This window comes from Sturnira hondurensis, unplaced genomic scaffold (genome assembly GCF_014824575.4).
Source record: "Sturnira hondurensis isolate 20B ecotype Veracruz unplaced genomic scaffold, ASM1482457v3 Scaffold0016462, whole genome shotgun sequence".
Taxonomy (NCBI): domain Eukaryota; kingdom Metazoa; phylum Chordata; class Mammalia; order Chiroptera; family Phyllostomidae; genus Sturnira; species Sturnira hondurensis.
Window position 1 is genome coordinate 4845216 of NW_028089093.1, and position 14294 is coordinate 4859509.

At 44.8% G+C, this 14294-nt stretch overlaps 1 protein-coding gene across 2 annotated transcripts in view; it reads left to right on the top strand.

Moving 5' to 3' along the window:
• The window catches only part of ABCB4 (ATP binding cassette subfamily B member 4), a 78778-nt gene that overhangs the window by 47855 nt on the left and 16629 nt on the right, over positions 1-14294 (top strand). For both annotated transcript variants that reach the window (XM_037066128.1, XM_037066129.1), the window contains 7 exons: positions 1545-1721; positions 4458-4604; positions 6372-6476; positions 7310-7387; positions 8676-8759; positions 9804-10007; positions 13817-13917. In XM_037066128.1, coding sequence (XP_036922023.1) covers positions 1545-1721; positions 4458-4604; positions 6372-6476; positions 7310-7387; positions 8676-8759; positions 9804-10007; positions 13817-13917 — 896 coding nt within the window. The remainder of the gene's footprint in view (positions 1-1544; positions 1722-4457; positions 4605-6371; positions 6477-7309; positions 7388-8675; positions 8760-9803; positions 10008-13816; positions 13918-14294) is intronic.

Consider the following 14294-nt stretch of genomic DNA (forward strand, 5'->3'; position numbering starts at 1 on the left):
TTAAAAAGGATATCCACCCATATTTCTTTTGAACATTATTGTTTCACTTTTTACAGTTAAATATTTGAGCCAGCTGAAGTATATTCAAGTGTAAGAAATGAGGGCTATTGGTTTTAAATATACTTGTGATCACCTGATGACAAGGGCCATCCTGGCTTTGCAGCTTGGTGACTTCAACACCCACTAAATGAGGACTTTGGGGAAGGCACAGGAAAAAATATTATGGAGGGATAGTGTTCATTTGATCATAGGAAGAGGCTAAAATCAGAATGCACTTAACGGAAGGGCTATCCTTGATAGTGTAGGTAAGATTATGAAAGAAGGAAAAGGTACCAGGAGGCATTTATGAGAGATGGCCTGGTGTGAATTACCATGAACTAAATTTGGAGAGAGCCAGGCTTGAGTATGTGATGGACTGCTGAGGAAGACTTCTGAGCTGTGGTAGTTTGAGCAGAGCTACCCTTTAGGAAAACACATCTGATAGTGTGGGAGTGGGTGGAAGCGAGGAGGCAAGGATCCGTTACAAGACTAAATCTTGAGTCTAGGTTGGCTTTGTTTGGGAGATGGTATAAAACGCTACCAGTTGTAAGCAAGTGCAGGAGTCGGCCAAGCAGGGCACAGCTTTGTATGTGGTTCAAGGCACACGGGCAATGTTCTGTTGGGTGTTGAAAACAAAAGTGGAAATCTAGGATCAGATAATGAGCAGATACCAAAATAGACAGGTCACTGACGTGCAGTAAGGCACTGGTCGTCAGATTGGGTTGGGGACGGAACCTGAGGGGGAGGAGCAAGGACAAGCCAGCCCCACAGGGGCTGAGGTCCTGGACGAACCGTTAAGATGTGTACTCAGACACAAAGGCGGCAAACAGGGAACCGGACTCAAGACTCCTAGTAAGGCTGGCTTGATGGTCTCTTACCTGGCATTAAACTACACAGAGGCCCTTAAATGACCCCTCCCTACCCCTTTAGGGAGAGAATCCAAAAGCCTGCAATGAGGTTGAGCCTGCAGGTTGGGTCACCTGGAATGAAGTGTGATTCTGAGCAGGACTGTGAGGAAGAAAGCCGATGGTGCTCAGTCAGTCAAGGAATGCAGTTTAATTGCCTCGTGTGAGGGAGTGGCCATCTTTTTCTTGTCTGTAGCTTTAAGAGAGCCCTTGGTGATGTTTCTCTTTATTGTTCTTCCCTTTCCTGGTGGCCACACCTTATTCTCTGGATTCTTACACATTGAGGAAATTCCTACATACCTGCTGAATGACAAAAAAAATTGCCTTGTATTTCTTAGAAAATACTCTTATACTCCAATTTTCACATTGATCAAATTAAATATAACCTTTCTGTCCTTTTCAACCTTTTTTACTTCCATGTGTTGGCATACTTCTCTACAGTTTTCCAGCTAATCTTGAGTGTGATGCTGTTATGAAATCTAACGGCCTTGACACATGTAATATTGAAAGTGGCTTTACAGTTCTAAACTTGGAGGTTATACAGTTCTGCGCACAGGTGCCCACACACGCACACACGTGAACATTTTGTTCTTCTTTCAGACATCAGGAAATCAGATCCAGTCCGACAAACTTGACGTTGAACTAAATGATGGGAAGGCTGCCACGGGTATGGCCCCAAATGGCTGGAAATCTCAAATACTTAGGAATTCTACTAAAAAAAGCCTGAGGAATTCACGAAGGTATCAGAATGGCCTTGAGGAGGAAACCAATGACCTTGTGAGTTGTTTTCACTTAAATCTTTTATTGTGTAGTTTTCCGTTGAACTTCTCAGCCTTGCAGGAATGTTGCAGGCACAGGTGATTCCTTCTGTGAACTACACTGTTCTTGGAAAAATGGAAATTTCAGGGGTTAAATGTATTTGACAGTGAATTGAAATCAACTCCAACTAAAACTGAATTTCCAATGGGAAAAAATGCATCCAAAAACTTAGGCCTTGAGTTTAAATGCTTAATATCAAAATTAGGTATCCCATTCATCTTTGAGATACAGAGATAAATACAGGCATACCTCCGAGATGTTGGCACCTTTGGTTGTAGACCACTGCAATAAAGCGGGCAGTAACCTTTCAGGAAGGGTCTTGCCTTCAATTTGTAGGAAAAACACAACACCTGTGACCTGCAGTAAAATGAAGCGTGCCCGTTAGGGTAGTCTACCGTAAGAGGTGATGATAGTTGGATACTCTATTAGGTAGGGTCACATGTGCTTACCTATACTAGGTAACCCAGAATAACACCACTTTCAGCAAATTAAGAGTTACCTCCTTTTCACATGAAAAGAAATCTTAGACCCTGGCCATTGTGGCTCAGTGGGTTGGAGCATCATCCCGTGACCGAGGCCTGTGGGCTTGGTTCCGCTCAGGGCACCTACCTCGGTTTGTGGGTTTGATCCCTGGTCTGCGCATGTGCAGGAAGCAGCCGAGCGCTAACTTCTCTCCCACGTCGATGCTCCCCCCTCTCTCTTCCTTCTTCTCTCCCGTCCTCTCTCTCCGAAAGCAATGCAGGAATTTCCTTAGGTGAGGATTAAAGAAGGAGCACGTTAGAGGTGAGAAACCCAGGCTAGAACGGTGTCTCCACAGTTACCGTGGATTCAGGCTCCTTTCATCTTTCTGTCTCTTATCCTGGCACGTGGCTTCCATCCTCAATGATATAAAGTGGCTCCTGAAGCTTCAGCCATCACATCCCTGTTTCGAGCAGCAGGAAGACACAAAGGTGTTCTAGAAGTTCCACACAGTACTTTTACTTACATGCCATTGGCAGTAACTACAGCCATCCCTAAGTGCACTTCTTGGGAGGGGAGAAAATGGAATCAATTTGCTGTATGCATTGCCACTCTGAATTAGATTGGGTTTTTCTTACTAAGGAAAAGGGGAGCATGGCCAGAAATAACACAGTTTTGCATTTTTTAAAAAGATATTTTCTTATTTCAAGAACTGGTTTGAGAATTCACTTTGATGTTATTTATGGATAAAGAATGAATCTTTTTTCTCTGGTGTTGACTTGAGGAAACTATGCATACTGAGCATTCATTGCATCTCGTCTCCTCTGCCCACAGTATTATTTACTTCAGAAATTACAAGGACCCTCTAGGGCTCTTCATCTTGGGGAATCTATAGAAAGAATAACAATCGTACCTTGCGGAGATGAATTATCACAAGTAGGATAAGTAAACAGTTTCCCCCTTTTTGGCTATGGAAGTATTCACTTTCCGTTTCTCATTTATCTTGAGGGTCACGCTGCTAGGTGTGTAGAGTCTGCAGGTCTAGACAAGCACTTCTCTCGGAGACAGGCACAGAGGGGAGTGAAAATGCCACAGCCAGCAAGGTCTGCACAAGTGCCACCATAGGGGATAAACAGCCTGTCCAGGGGGAGGGAGAAATTGAGTCTGATTAGAGGGACCTGCGAAGACCTGTTTGTGTTGAGTAGCAGCCTGAGAAAACGGCTCATTAGTCAGGCTGGAGACAAGGACGTAAAGATAATGTTAACTGGGGGGAAAAACAAAGCACTGAAATGAGAAAATGGGTGGCTTGCAAAAAGAGGGCTGAGTGGAACTTGCTCCTATGTTCTGTGTTTCATCAGGACCTGGGCAGGACCTATTTAAGTGACCACAAGCTGTGACATTCCGTAGGCAGCTTTTGTATCTAGTTTAATGTTAAATTACCTTCATAGTCAGAATATTTTCCTTTATGTGACCCCAATACTTCAAGCTTGACCAGACATTAAGTGCGACATTTACTGAGAATCTGGTATGTGCCAGGCACAGGGCTAGTTTTGGGGGGATATGAAGATGTGGTCTTCACCTTCAAAAAAGGTCACATATTAGAAAAGGAGAAGTGCGAATAACAACAACAACCAAACAAACAAAAACAAGCTGAGCTATGAGGAGAGACCTCTGCACAGGGAGCAGTGGTGAGAGGAAAGGGGTATGATGAATTTGGGTTTGTGAGTTGGGCACATGTCGTAGAGAAGGCAGCCCTGGGCTGGGTTCTGCGGGGGGGGGGGGGGGGGGGGGCGATANGGGGGGGGGGGGTAGAGACCAGGCCCATGCTGTTGGGTTCATACTAGTATTCCACGTTTGTGTGGACGTTTATCCTTCTCTTCACGGGCATGGTCTCATTGGACCCTAACACCATCCCTGAGTGGACTCGGGCCTTGAATTCCAGGGCTTTTTGTGCCCAGACCCTGCTTCTGCTCACGGGTCTGAGACTGGAACAGAATAGACCAATCACACCATGAAGGTTGCTTCTTGGGTGAACAACTCATACTCAGCTTATGCTGCGTCATCAGAGAACATTGTTAACCTTTACAGTGCATTGTCCTCCTCTCGGGCACATAGTTTACTCTAGGTGGTCTGCACCTAGTTTGCAAGTTCCTTGAGGGCGATGCCCTGTCTTTCCTATGTCTACAAACTCTGGTGGCTGTTGTGTTGTCACCAGTCTATCCTGGTGTGTTCTAGGATGAAACTGTTCCACCGGTATCCTTCCTGAAGATCCTGAAGCTGAGCAGAACGGAATGGCCCTACTTTGTGGTGGGGACGGTATGTGCCATTGCCAACGGGGCACTCCAGCCAGCATTTTCAGTCATATTCTCAGAGATCATGGCGGTAAGTTTGAAAACGTGGCTTAATAACTTGAATTAAATCGCTTCATCATTACATCAGTTCTCATGCCACCCTCACCAACGGGTCCATTTTGGATTAAAACAGTGTCACATTAAACCGAGCCCAAGTTTTTAATTCCCTTTTCAGGAAAAATGTGAGGCCAAAGAAAAAATATGAACCATTCCAAGTTATGATATCAATGACATTGTAAACTGTAAAATCAAGGAAGGAGGCATACTAATGAGCTCTCATCACACCGGTGTCAGGTGATGGTCTGTACCCCTTGTGGAGAGGAGATGCTCATTGCACCGGGAGGCTGGGAGTGGGTGCAGGAGAGAAGAGGTCCAGCCATGGTGGGTATAGGCCAGGCTCTGGGTGCAGACTGGCCTCACCACTTAATATCTGCAAACTTGGGCAAGATGTGGTCCTTCTCTGTACCTTAGTTTCTTCATCCATAAAACAAATTGACCACACAGGATAGCTGAGGAGGCGAAGAGATTATATAGGTAACTATACGGAAAGCTTTTAAGTATCTGCCTCTCAGTAAGTATTCAAAAAGGGATAGCCATCACGTCACCGTTTTAGCAGTCCTTCCAATGCTTGGGGAGTCTGAGACTAAGAAGGGAAACTCGCGCTATCCCATTGTTAAATTCAATGAGAGGGTATTTATAGGAAGTTGTCAGAAGTATCCAAGGCTCCATAAAACCCAGTATGGCTATTGTATAACCTTAGTTAACCAGTAACATTTTTGGAGAGACTTTTTTGTTAACAATGAATTATTCTCCATCGTGTTGAGTTCATTACACTTATAACATTGGATGTTGGTCTACAATGAAGACCTCAAGCCAAGAAATAAAGAAATTAGAAAGGACCCTCCACATTTAGAGGAACTAGTATAAAGGACACATGGACAACAACTAAGGGGGGTGGAAATGGGAGGGAGGTGGGGAACACGGGGCGGGGGGGCTGGGATGGGAGTAAAAGACAGGAAACTGTACGTGAAAAATAATTAAATTAAAAAATCTAAAAAAAAAGAAAGGACCCTCCAGATGTTTTTGAATTAACAATAGTGCAATCCCCAACTCCCTTGTACCTCAAGAGCTATTCGTACTGTCTCTGTATCTTGGGTGTCTCCTTTGTGCCAAACACCGTGCTGGGCACGGGAGATACAGCAGGAAACAAAATAAACCAAGTCCTCCCTCAAACAGTTTACTACACATGCGAAACAAAACAAAGCAAAACAAAACCCATCCTATGTCAAAGGAGGACCAGCGTTTTGAAAGCAGGATCTGGCAGTGGCGCTGGGGGGTAAAGGGCTGGGCCTGGGGGCAGGAAAGAGCTCGGGCTGAGGCGACAACCAGGGGAAGAGGGACAAACACCAAAATGCACAACCACACAGTGCACATGCAGTGCTTCCAGCCGTGTTAATAACCACATAGTCCTCAAATCCGTGGAGACACAAAGGAGAATAGGGGTCCCAGGGGGCTGGGGAGCGGGGCATGGGGAGTTACTGCTAGTGGGTGCAGAGTTTCCGTTTGGGAGGATAGTAGTGAAGGTTGCACAACACTGTGAATGTACCTAAAGCCACTGAATTGTACTCTTAGAAATGGTTAAAACGGTACATTGTATGTGATGCATAGTTTACCCCAGTAAAAATAGCCCACATGTTTCAAAGGTGACTTTTTAAAATGTGATGCTCCAGCCACTGTTCAGGGGAGGAATCGACAAGGATCCTGTAAACCAAGGGGTGTTTTCAATGTGCTTCTGTAGATCTTTGGACCAGGGGACGATGACGTCAAGCAACAGAAGTGCAACATGATCTCACTGCTGTTTTTGGGTCTGGGAATTGCTTCTTTTTTTACTTTCTTCCTTCAGGTAGGTACCTATGATGTGGTCTTCTCATAGGGTGCAGATTCAGTTGGAGGCTATAGACTAATCATCTGCTGATCAGATTGTAACTATTTATTAATGTAGATTGACTAATTATCCATTCATCAAGACCTAATGGGGTTTCCACATCTTAGACCGAAATGAACGGCAGACACGATTGGCACAGGGCTTTTTTACGGGACAGAGCCTTCACCAGCTCTTAACTCATCCGGAGCATCTTACCGCAGACCCGCCCTCCTCCTCCAGGAGCTGAAAGGATTCCTGCTTGGAATTCTGTCTCAAGTAATAGGAACATGCTGAAAGTTGTTACTAGACTCAGTGTTGTTCTCACTGAGATGTTGTCCTTGAAAGTTTTGAAAAGGAAACCTATTTAGAATAGGTTTAGAAACCTATCCAGAAGCCAGAACTGGACATTTTTAAGGTTTTTCCTCTCAATTACATATTAATGACATAGCAGTACATGAATTTTAAGTTAAGGCTTTTTTTTAAAGATTCAGAAAAAGAGAGGGAGAGAAATGTCAACATGTGGTTGCATCTCACGTGCTCCCACTGGGGACCTGGCCTGCAACCCAGGCATGTGCCCTGACTGGGAATTGAACCAATGACCTTTTGGTTCACAGACCAGCATTCAGTCCACTGAGCCACAACCAGCCAGGGCTAAGGTAGGACTTTTAAATAGTGTTTGTTCACAGAGTTGTGTTAATTGAATCATTGAGTAATTATATAAGTATTGTAAAAATCAGTGGGAATATACCCACCTGTGTCAGAATACTAGATTTTTATTTTGTTTTGTTTTGTTTTGTTTTTCTGTCAACCAGGGCTTCACCTTTGGGAAAGCTGGCGAGATCCTCACCACCAGGCTCCGGTCAATGGCTTTTAAAGCGATGCTGAGACAGGTGGGTGTGTGCGCTGGAGAATGCGTTCTGTTCCCGTTCATTATAAGCCTCTTTCTCCAACCTTATTTCATGTTGTCCCCACCACCTCCGGTGGTCGTGCAAGGATTGGTCCTTCAATGTCCAGAGACCTCTCAGGGTTTTCATGGGAGTATAATGTAGGTAGCTTTTTCGGCTTATTTTGCAACTATCTCTATCCATGTGGAAGCCATCATTTCAAGGACCTGTATCCCTTCTCTGGATTCCACACAAGCCCTGGTGAGTCATTTGAGACTGCAGGGCGCCTTTAAGCAAAGGGAAAAGAGGTTGGTACGACTCGTACCACAGTCAACCATGCTAACTTAAGTCTCCCCAAATGTTGAGAAATGGTTTTGTTTCTGACTTACTTGATCTCTGTTTTCACATTTTCAACTGTAAATTCACTAAATTATACCCGCTGTGACCCAGACAGAGTGCTGGCAGCTGGGACTTATGCGTTGTCTGCCCACTGGGAAGGTTCACAGTCTAGAGAAGGACACGTGGGAAAACGTGTTAAGGGGATTCTCTATTTTTACAGAGAAGTCTTAGGAGAGGGCCAGGATATTGTTCATCCAGTTGACCGGAATTGATTACTTTCCTGCTCGTAAAAGGGCACAGAGCATGAATCATATTTCAGCAATTCTGGGTTTACAGACCTTTTTTTTTTCAGTACCTTTTAAACTGTTGCTATGTCGGGAAAATTATTTCCTATGAAGCTAAAAGATGCTGTGGATGAGTAACTTATAATTAAAATCGTTTCTAAGATACACTCTTTTATTTGTGTTTGAAAAACAAAACAATAACACAGTGAGAAACCAGGACTGATTTTCGCGTGCTCAGAATTCACAGGAGAGCCATGCCCAGCTTGGCTCAGCCCCTCTGCCTTCGTAAGAGACCCCTCTGTGGCAGGAGGAAGTGCTCATGGCGCTAGCTATGGGCCCTGGGTGACAGGACACTGCATGCACATGCCACCAGGTGAAGCTGGCAGGGAGCACGGCTGCAGCCTGGGCAAGTCTTGCACACACACCTGCCCCGTCAGAGGTGCTGTCCCTGCTCCGCAGCAGAGCGGCCTTGGGGCTTAGGTCCTGGGAGGCTCTGAGGGGTGTGCCCAGGGCAGGACCAGGACTCTCTGCTGTATGTCAGGCCCCCCTGAACGCCAGTACCCGAGTTCAGTGTGGATCCTTTCTCAGCACTGAGGGATTGCAAGATTTCCCCAGGGTTTCTTTGCTTGTTTTAATCTTGAACTAATTCAGAGGTATATTTTGTGCTGTAGGACATGAGCTGGTTTGATGATCACAGAAACAGTACCGGTGCCCTTTCTACGAGACTCGCCACTGACGCCTCCCAAGTACAAGGAGTACGTAGGCTGCGCTCTAATACCATTTCCTTTAACAGGTTTTGAATAAACGTGTGGCATAGCTGCATCTGTTAAGTTGCTTTCAGCTAGAAATAACAGAAAACTCAAACTGGCCCAAACAAGAGAGAGGAAGGCTAGACTTCAGGGTAGATTGATCCACTGGCTCAAAAATACTGTGAAGGACCCAGGTCCCCTTTGTGTGGGGGCCTTTGAGTGGCTTTCCATCCTCAGTGCTGGCTCCATCCTGTGGCTCTGTCCCTCGGGGCCCTGGGGTGCTGCCCTGGGGTGCTGCCCACGGTAACCAGAGCCACAAATAAGCTTCCTTATTTCTCACCCAGGGAAAGAGCGCCCACCTGTACTTCAACTGTCAAACGAGCAGCCTTCCCTTTGATCTGACTCAGGCTAATTTGGGTCATGTGTTGGACCCTGAACCAATAACTGTCTGGGAAATACCATGCTCCCTTTCTGGCTTGGGTCCCACCCCTGGAGCTGAGGCCTGTCCCTGTGAACCTCACCGTGACCACACAACTTAGGCAACTTCAGTATCGTCTACACCAGCCCTGTTTTCTGAGTGGCACACACCATAATTCGTGTTTCTGTACACTTTACAGTGGATGGCCTCTCAGGACATGTCCACTTTGCAACAGCTCTGCTCTTAAGTATGTAAACTTCCCTCTTACACACTTAAAGCAAATACTCTTTAAAATGACCGGGGCACACTGGGGTTAGTTTCCTCTGGAAACAGGGCCTTCATAAAAAAGTGTGTGTGCCCCACAGCCTACTCCCCAAGCTGAGTGGCCGATTATTGGTTCTGTAGTGCTGAATTCACATGGGCAGGAGAGAAATGAGAGCTGAAAGGCGTGAACAAAGAAAGACCTGTGGGGCCTCAGGAGTGAATCACAGGTGTCCCGGCCTCACTGTGACGAAGGGAGCCCATGTTGGCATAGGCACCCAGCCCCTGTCACCATTCCCACCAGGAGGCCTGAGTCTGTGGCTCACGGATTTGTGCCTGAAAACATAACTGCCTCTCTCTTGCTCTTCCAGGCCACCGGGACCAGGCTGGCTTTAATTGCACAGAATACAGCCAACCTGGGGACTGGCATTGTCATATCATTCATATACGGTTGGCAACTAACTCTTTTGCTGTTATCGGTTGTTCCAATTATTGCTGTGTCAGGAATTGTTGAAATGAAAATGTTGGCTGGAAATGCCAAAAGAGATAAGAAGGAACTGGAAATGGCTGGCAAGGTAGGTCAAATAAAGCTTCCGTTTTTTGGCATATGTTTTATTTGTTAGCATAAGAATTATTTTTTGATATGTTTTATTTGAATTATCACAAGATACATGCTTCAGTAATTAAATGCTTGTGCTCACTAAAACTAATAATTGTCAACACTGTACATAAAATAGTCTACTGCATGAAGAAGCCCTAGAATTTCAACATGAAGTAATGGAAAGATTTTAGCCTATCGGAAACCCTTAATGTGTGGTCATTATGGAGAATTTCTGAATTTCCAAAGTTCATTTTACCTTTTACTTCATATCCTGATGCCATTTTTAGGACGAATGCCACCTGTCCTACAGCTGAGGCGTCCTTAAAACAGAATCTAAGTGAATTGTACAGGGTAGGGGATTTGCTGGTACTTAAGAGACAGTTCTTTTCTTCTTGGCTCTGCTCTCTGCAGCTGAGCTGGGAAGCCACTAGATGGCAGTAAGGCTTTGGTTTGCGGCTCTCACTACCATGACAATCAAGGAACACTGGGTCTTTGTTTTGTGCCAATTATTGTTCTAAGTATGTATTTATGGGCATCCACTCATATCCTAACAGTAAATCCACTAGGCGGGTACTCATTGTACCCCAGTTTCACAGACACAAAACCGGAGGATCAAACAAGTTGAAGGCATGGCTGTGTTTCAAATCCAGGTCTAATTTCAGAACTCTTGATGGCACAGCCCATTTACATGTGTTTTAAATGTGTCCAGATCTACAGATAAACATTTTATTTACATGGACATGCATGGAAGTATTCAAGTGTAGATTACAGCCAGAATAGTTTTTACTCTTATTTATGTGGATATTATCCTTTATTTAAACATTAGGAGGTAAAGCAGTTCGCGAATATAAATTGTGATAGTTTCTACAGCACAAAGCCTGTTCACAAACATTGACTGCAACCGGCCTTTGCTATAGTTATTGAGGTGGGGCCGACAGGATCTCCACCTCACAGGGAAGAAGGCACCCAGAAGTCCAGTGACTCGCTTCAGATGTGTGGCACGTACAGGGTGAGATTAGAATTCCGCTCCAGCACATTTCCCCTAAACCCGTTACATCCAGGGAAATCCTTGCCCCTTCTCTCTCTTGTCTCTCTCTTTGAACTCATGAGCTGAGTTCAAAACAATGTTAGTCTCTCCCCCTGGTTTCCATCAAAACCCTTCCTTCTCATGTTCCTCCTGCCTCCTTTCCTGGGGGCAGATCAGTTCTCCTTTCCTAGAACTGTGCGTGGTCCCCAAACTTAAGAAGCCCTGGGTGTTCCAAGTTCTTGAGGATCCTCTTGGCTGCTCTCTGTGGGTACTTTCGTGCATCATTTCCTTGACTTGTTTGTCACAACTGACTGCTGGAAGAACACCCTGTACATAGCTTTGTTTCCTTTCTCCTTCTGATCCCGGCTTCCGCTCACATTTCAGAGGGGTGAATTGTCAGTACGTCGAATGAAGGTAAATTTTTCTTAGGCTAGGAACATAAAAGAAAACATCTGGAATCTAGTTAAGATACAGAGTCGTTATGATAAGTGGCTAATAACACTTAAAGTTGCCAGAATTTTGGCAGGGGCAGGGCAGTTATAATTGAGCACTATGGCAAACAAAACCCAGTGCCTTGAGTTATTAGTCTTGACCTTGCAACTCACAGAGTGTGATACTGGAAAAGGCTCCCCCACTTGTCTGGTCCTCACTTTGTACTTCTCTGAAATGAGAAATTATGCCAGATAATGTCCCGAGTTCCTTTCACCTGATAAATATTCTGTCATTCTAGGGATCAAAGAATGAATAACTTAGACTGACCAGTCTAAAATTTGTTTTAGCAGCCACTTTAACCCAATACAATATTTTTAAAGAAATATGAAAGATTGGAAATTATTCATGTTAATTGTCAGCAATTTAACTGTAGTTTAAATTTTGTTTATTTAGTCAATTTTTAAAAAAATTCATTTATTTGTAGAGAGAGAGTAAGAGAGGGAGAAAGAGAGGGAGCAAAACATCGATCAGTTGCCCTTCCATGTCCCCAGCGCGGGACCTGGCCTGCAACCCAGGCAAGCGCCCTGCCTCGGAACTGAATCAGCAACCTTTATGTTTGTGGGACAATGCCCAGCCCACTGAGCCACATCAGTCAGGGCACTTAGCCAGCTCTTGATTAGCATAGAATAGGGTTAGAAAGTGGTCTTGGAAAACTCCCACATCACTGTTTTGTTTTGTTTTTTAATGAAAAGTTCTCATTTATCTGGGTGCAGATTATTCATGATTAAAGTACAATGGGATTTGGGATAGCATAGTGTCCCCTGTTGTTTTTTGAAAAAGGGCTCGGTAATGAGGGTATTGACTGCTGGGTTGAGAGGACGGAGAAGGAGGGTGAATAGCAACCCTCTCCACTCACATTACTGACGCTAGGGGCCTGCTGAATCAGAATTGACCTCCCAGCAGTTAATCCAGGGCCAGAAAATCAAGTGTTGTGTGGAACTAGTCATGAACAACTTGTTCCTTCCTGTGTTGACAAAGCGGGGAGAAAAGAATGGCTCAGTGGGTTAAGAACTTGGATTTGGCCTCAGGTAGACGATAGAAATGTCTGTCATTTAACATCTCTGTGTATCGTTCCTCATGTGTGAAAACAGGAATAACAATCCTTACCTCACAGGGTTATTGGGAAACTAAATGAGATCATGTCAGCAAGTGAGGTAATACCTGGCATGCAGTAAAAGCTTCATAAGTATTCTCTACTCTGGCTACTATTACTGTTAGGTTTTTCATTTATAGTAAAGATAAAAAAGGTTATCCAGCCCGAAGTATCAAATATCTTGCTTTCATCTGGTTACAGAAGCTGAGAACTGAGGTAAAAGTTGTAAAGCTGCTAAAACAAAACCTAAAATTAAAATCTTGGGTTCCTTGTGCTAATGGTTTTGATACTAAACAGCTGTCACAGACAATCACCACTAATGAGGCGCCCTTTGGCCGTCAGAGTCAGAAACCGCTCCGGCTGGTTTGGGCAGCAGGGGTAAGGGCGCGGAGGTGCAGGGAACTCCCAGGGTTTGGGTTACTGGAAAGTCACCAGCAGCTCCTCTTTTACAGCCATAAGCTCTGTTGTCTTTGAGACTCTCTATACATTTTTTTCTGTTCCTCACCTGCTCTGTATTCAAAGGAGCTTCCCACACACCCCGGTGACCTTGGCCTCCAAATCCACAGGTCTCCTCACTTCAGCAGTTGGCCCCAATCCTGGAAACAGACTCTGATTGGCCTGCATCAGTCAGATGTCTGTCCCTGATTTAACTGGATTTACCTCGGGGTTGTGTTGTTGACAATCTGGATCTTCTTTCCAATTATGCGTAAGCAGTTCCTCTCTGTAGGGGTATGCTTGTGGAGGAAACGATCAAGCCTCTAGTGGCCCTTAGAAATAAATCACTTAGCCCAATTCCCTAGGACACTCCCCTAGGAGGAATGCAGAGCCTCAGAGGCGTGTGACTAAAGCCAGTCAAGGAACTGCCTGGTGGCAGGGCTGGGAAGACAATCTGGTTGCTGGTGCCCAGGCCACCATTCTTGCCCTAAACGTGTCAGGCTCCCTGAGAATACGGCAACTTGCCCACTGTATTTGGCCCAATCAGGGGTGCTTTCAAGATCGTCAGTTTTGTCATAGAGCTCATCTTAAAGAACACACTATTATGCCTTTGCTCCCAAAATTGTAGGAATTAAAAACCCTCCATGATTCTTTTGACAGTGTCCTAAGGTTTATATTTTTCATTACTTCAGAAGTAAAAGCCCCATTTCTAATCAAGATCTCTTCTATATTACAGATTGCAACAGAGGCAATAGAAAATATTAGGACTGTTGTGTCCTTGACCCAGGAAAGAAAATTTGAATCAATGTATGTGGAGAAATTGTATGGACCTTACAGGTAATGAGCGTATGATCAGTACAAAGAACACAGTGCTTTCCTGAGGCTGAGTTATTGTCCCCAAAGATAATAGAAACTCTGCTCCTCTGAATAATGTGACTATAAGGATGACATTTTAAAATAATGATCTCACTGAAATAGATAGCTTTTTGATGCAAGTGGGCCAGAGGATCGAATTTTTATATCTCCTGTAAAAACGGTGCACTGGGTCTCCGAGAACTGGTCAGCGCCAAGGACTGTGCTTCCGTTCGCTCACTGCTGCAGGCGAGATCAACCGCCCATCCTGGTGACGCAGAGTCAGCGTTCTTTGGGGGAACTGTCCAAACCTGTTCTTTGGATTGTGTAGACTGAACTAAAGAAGAGACTTGCTATTTCGT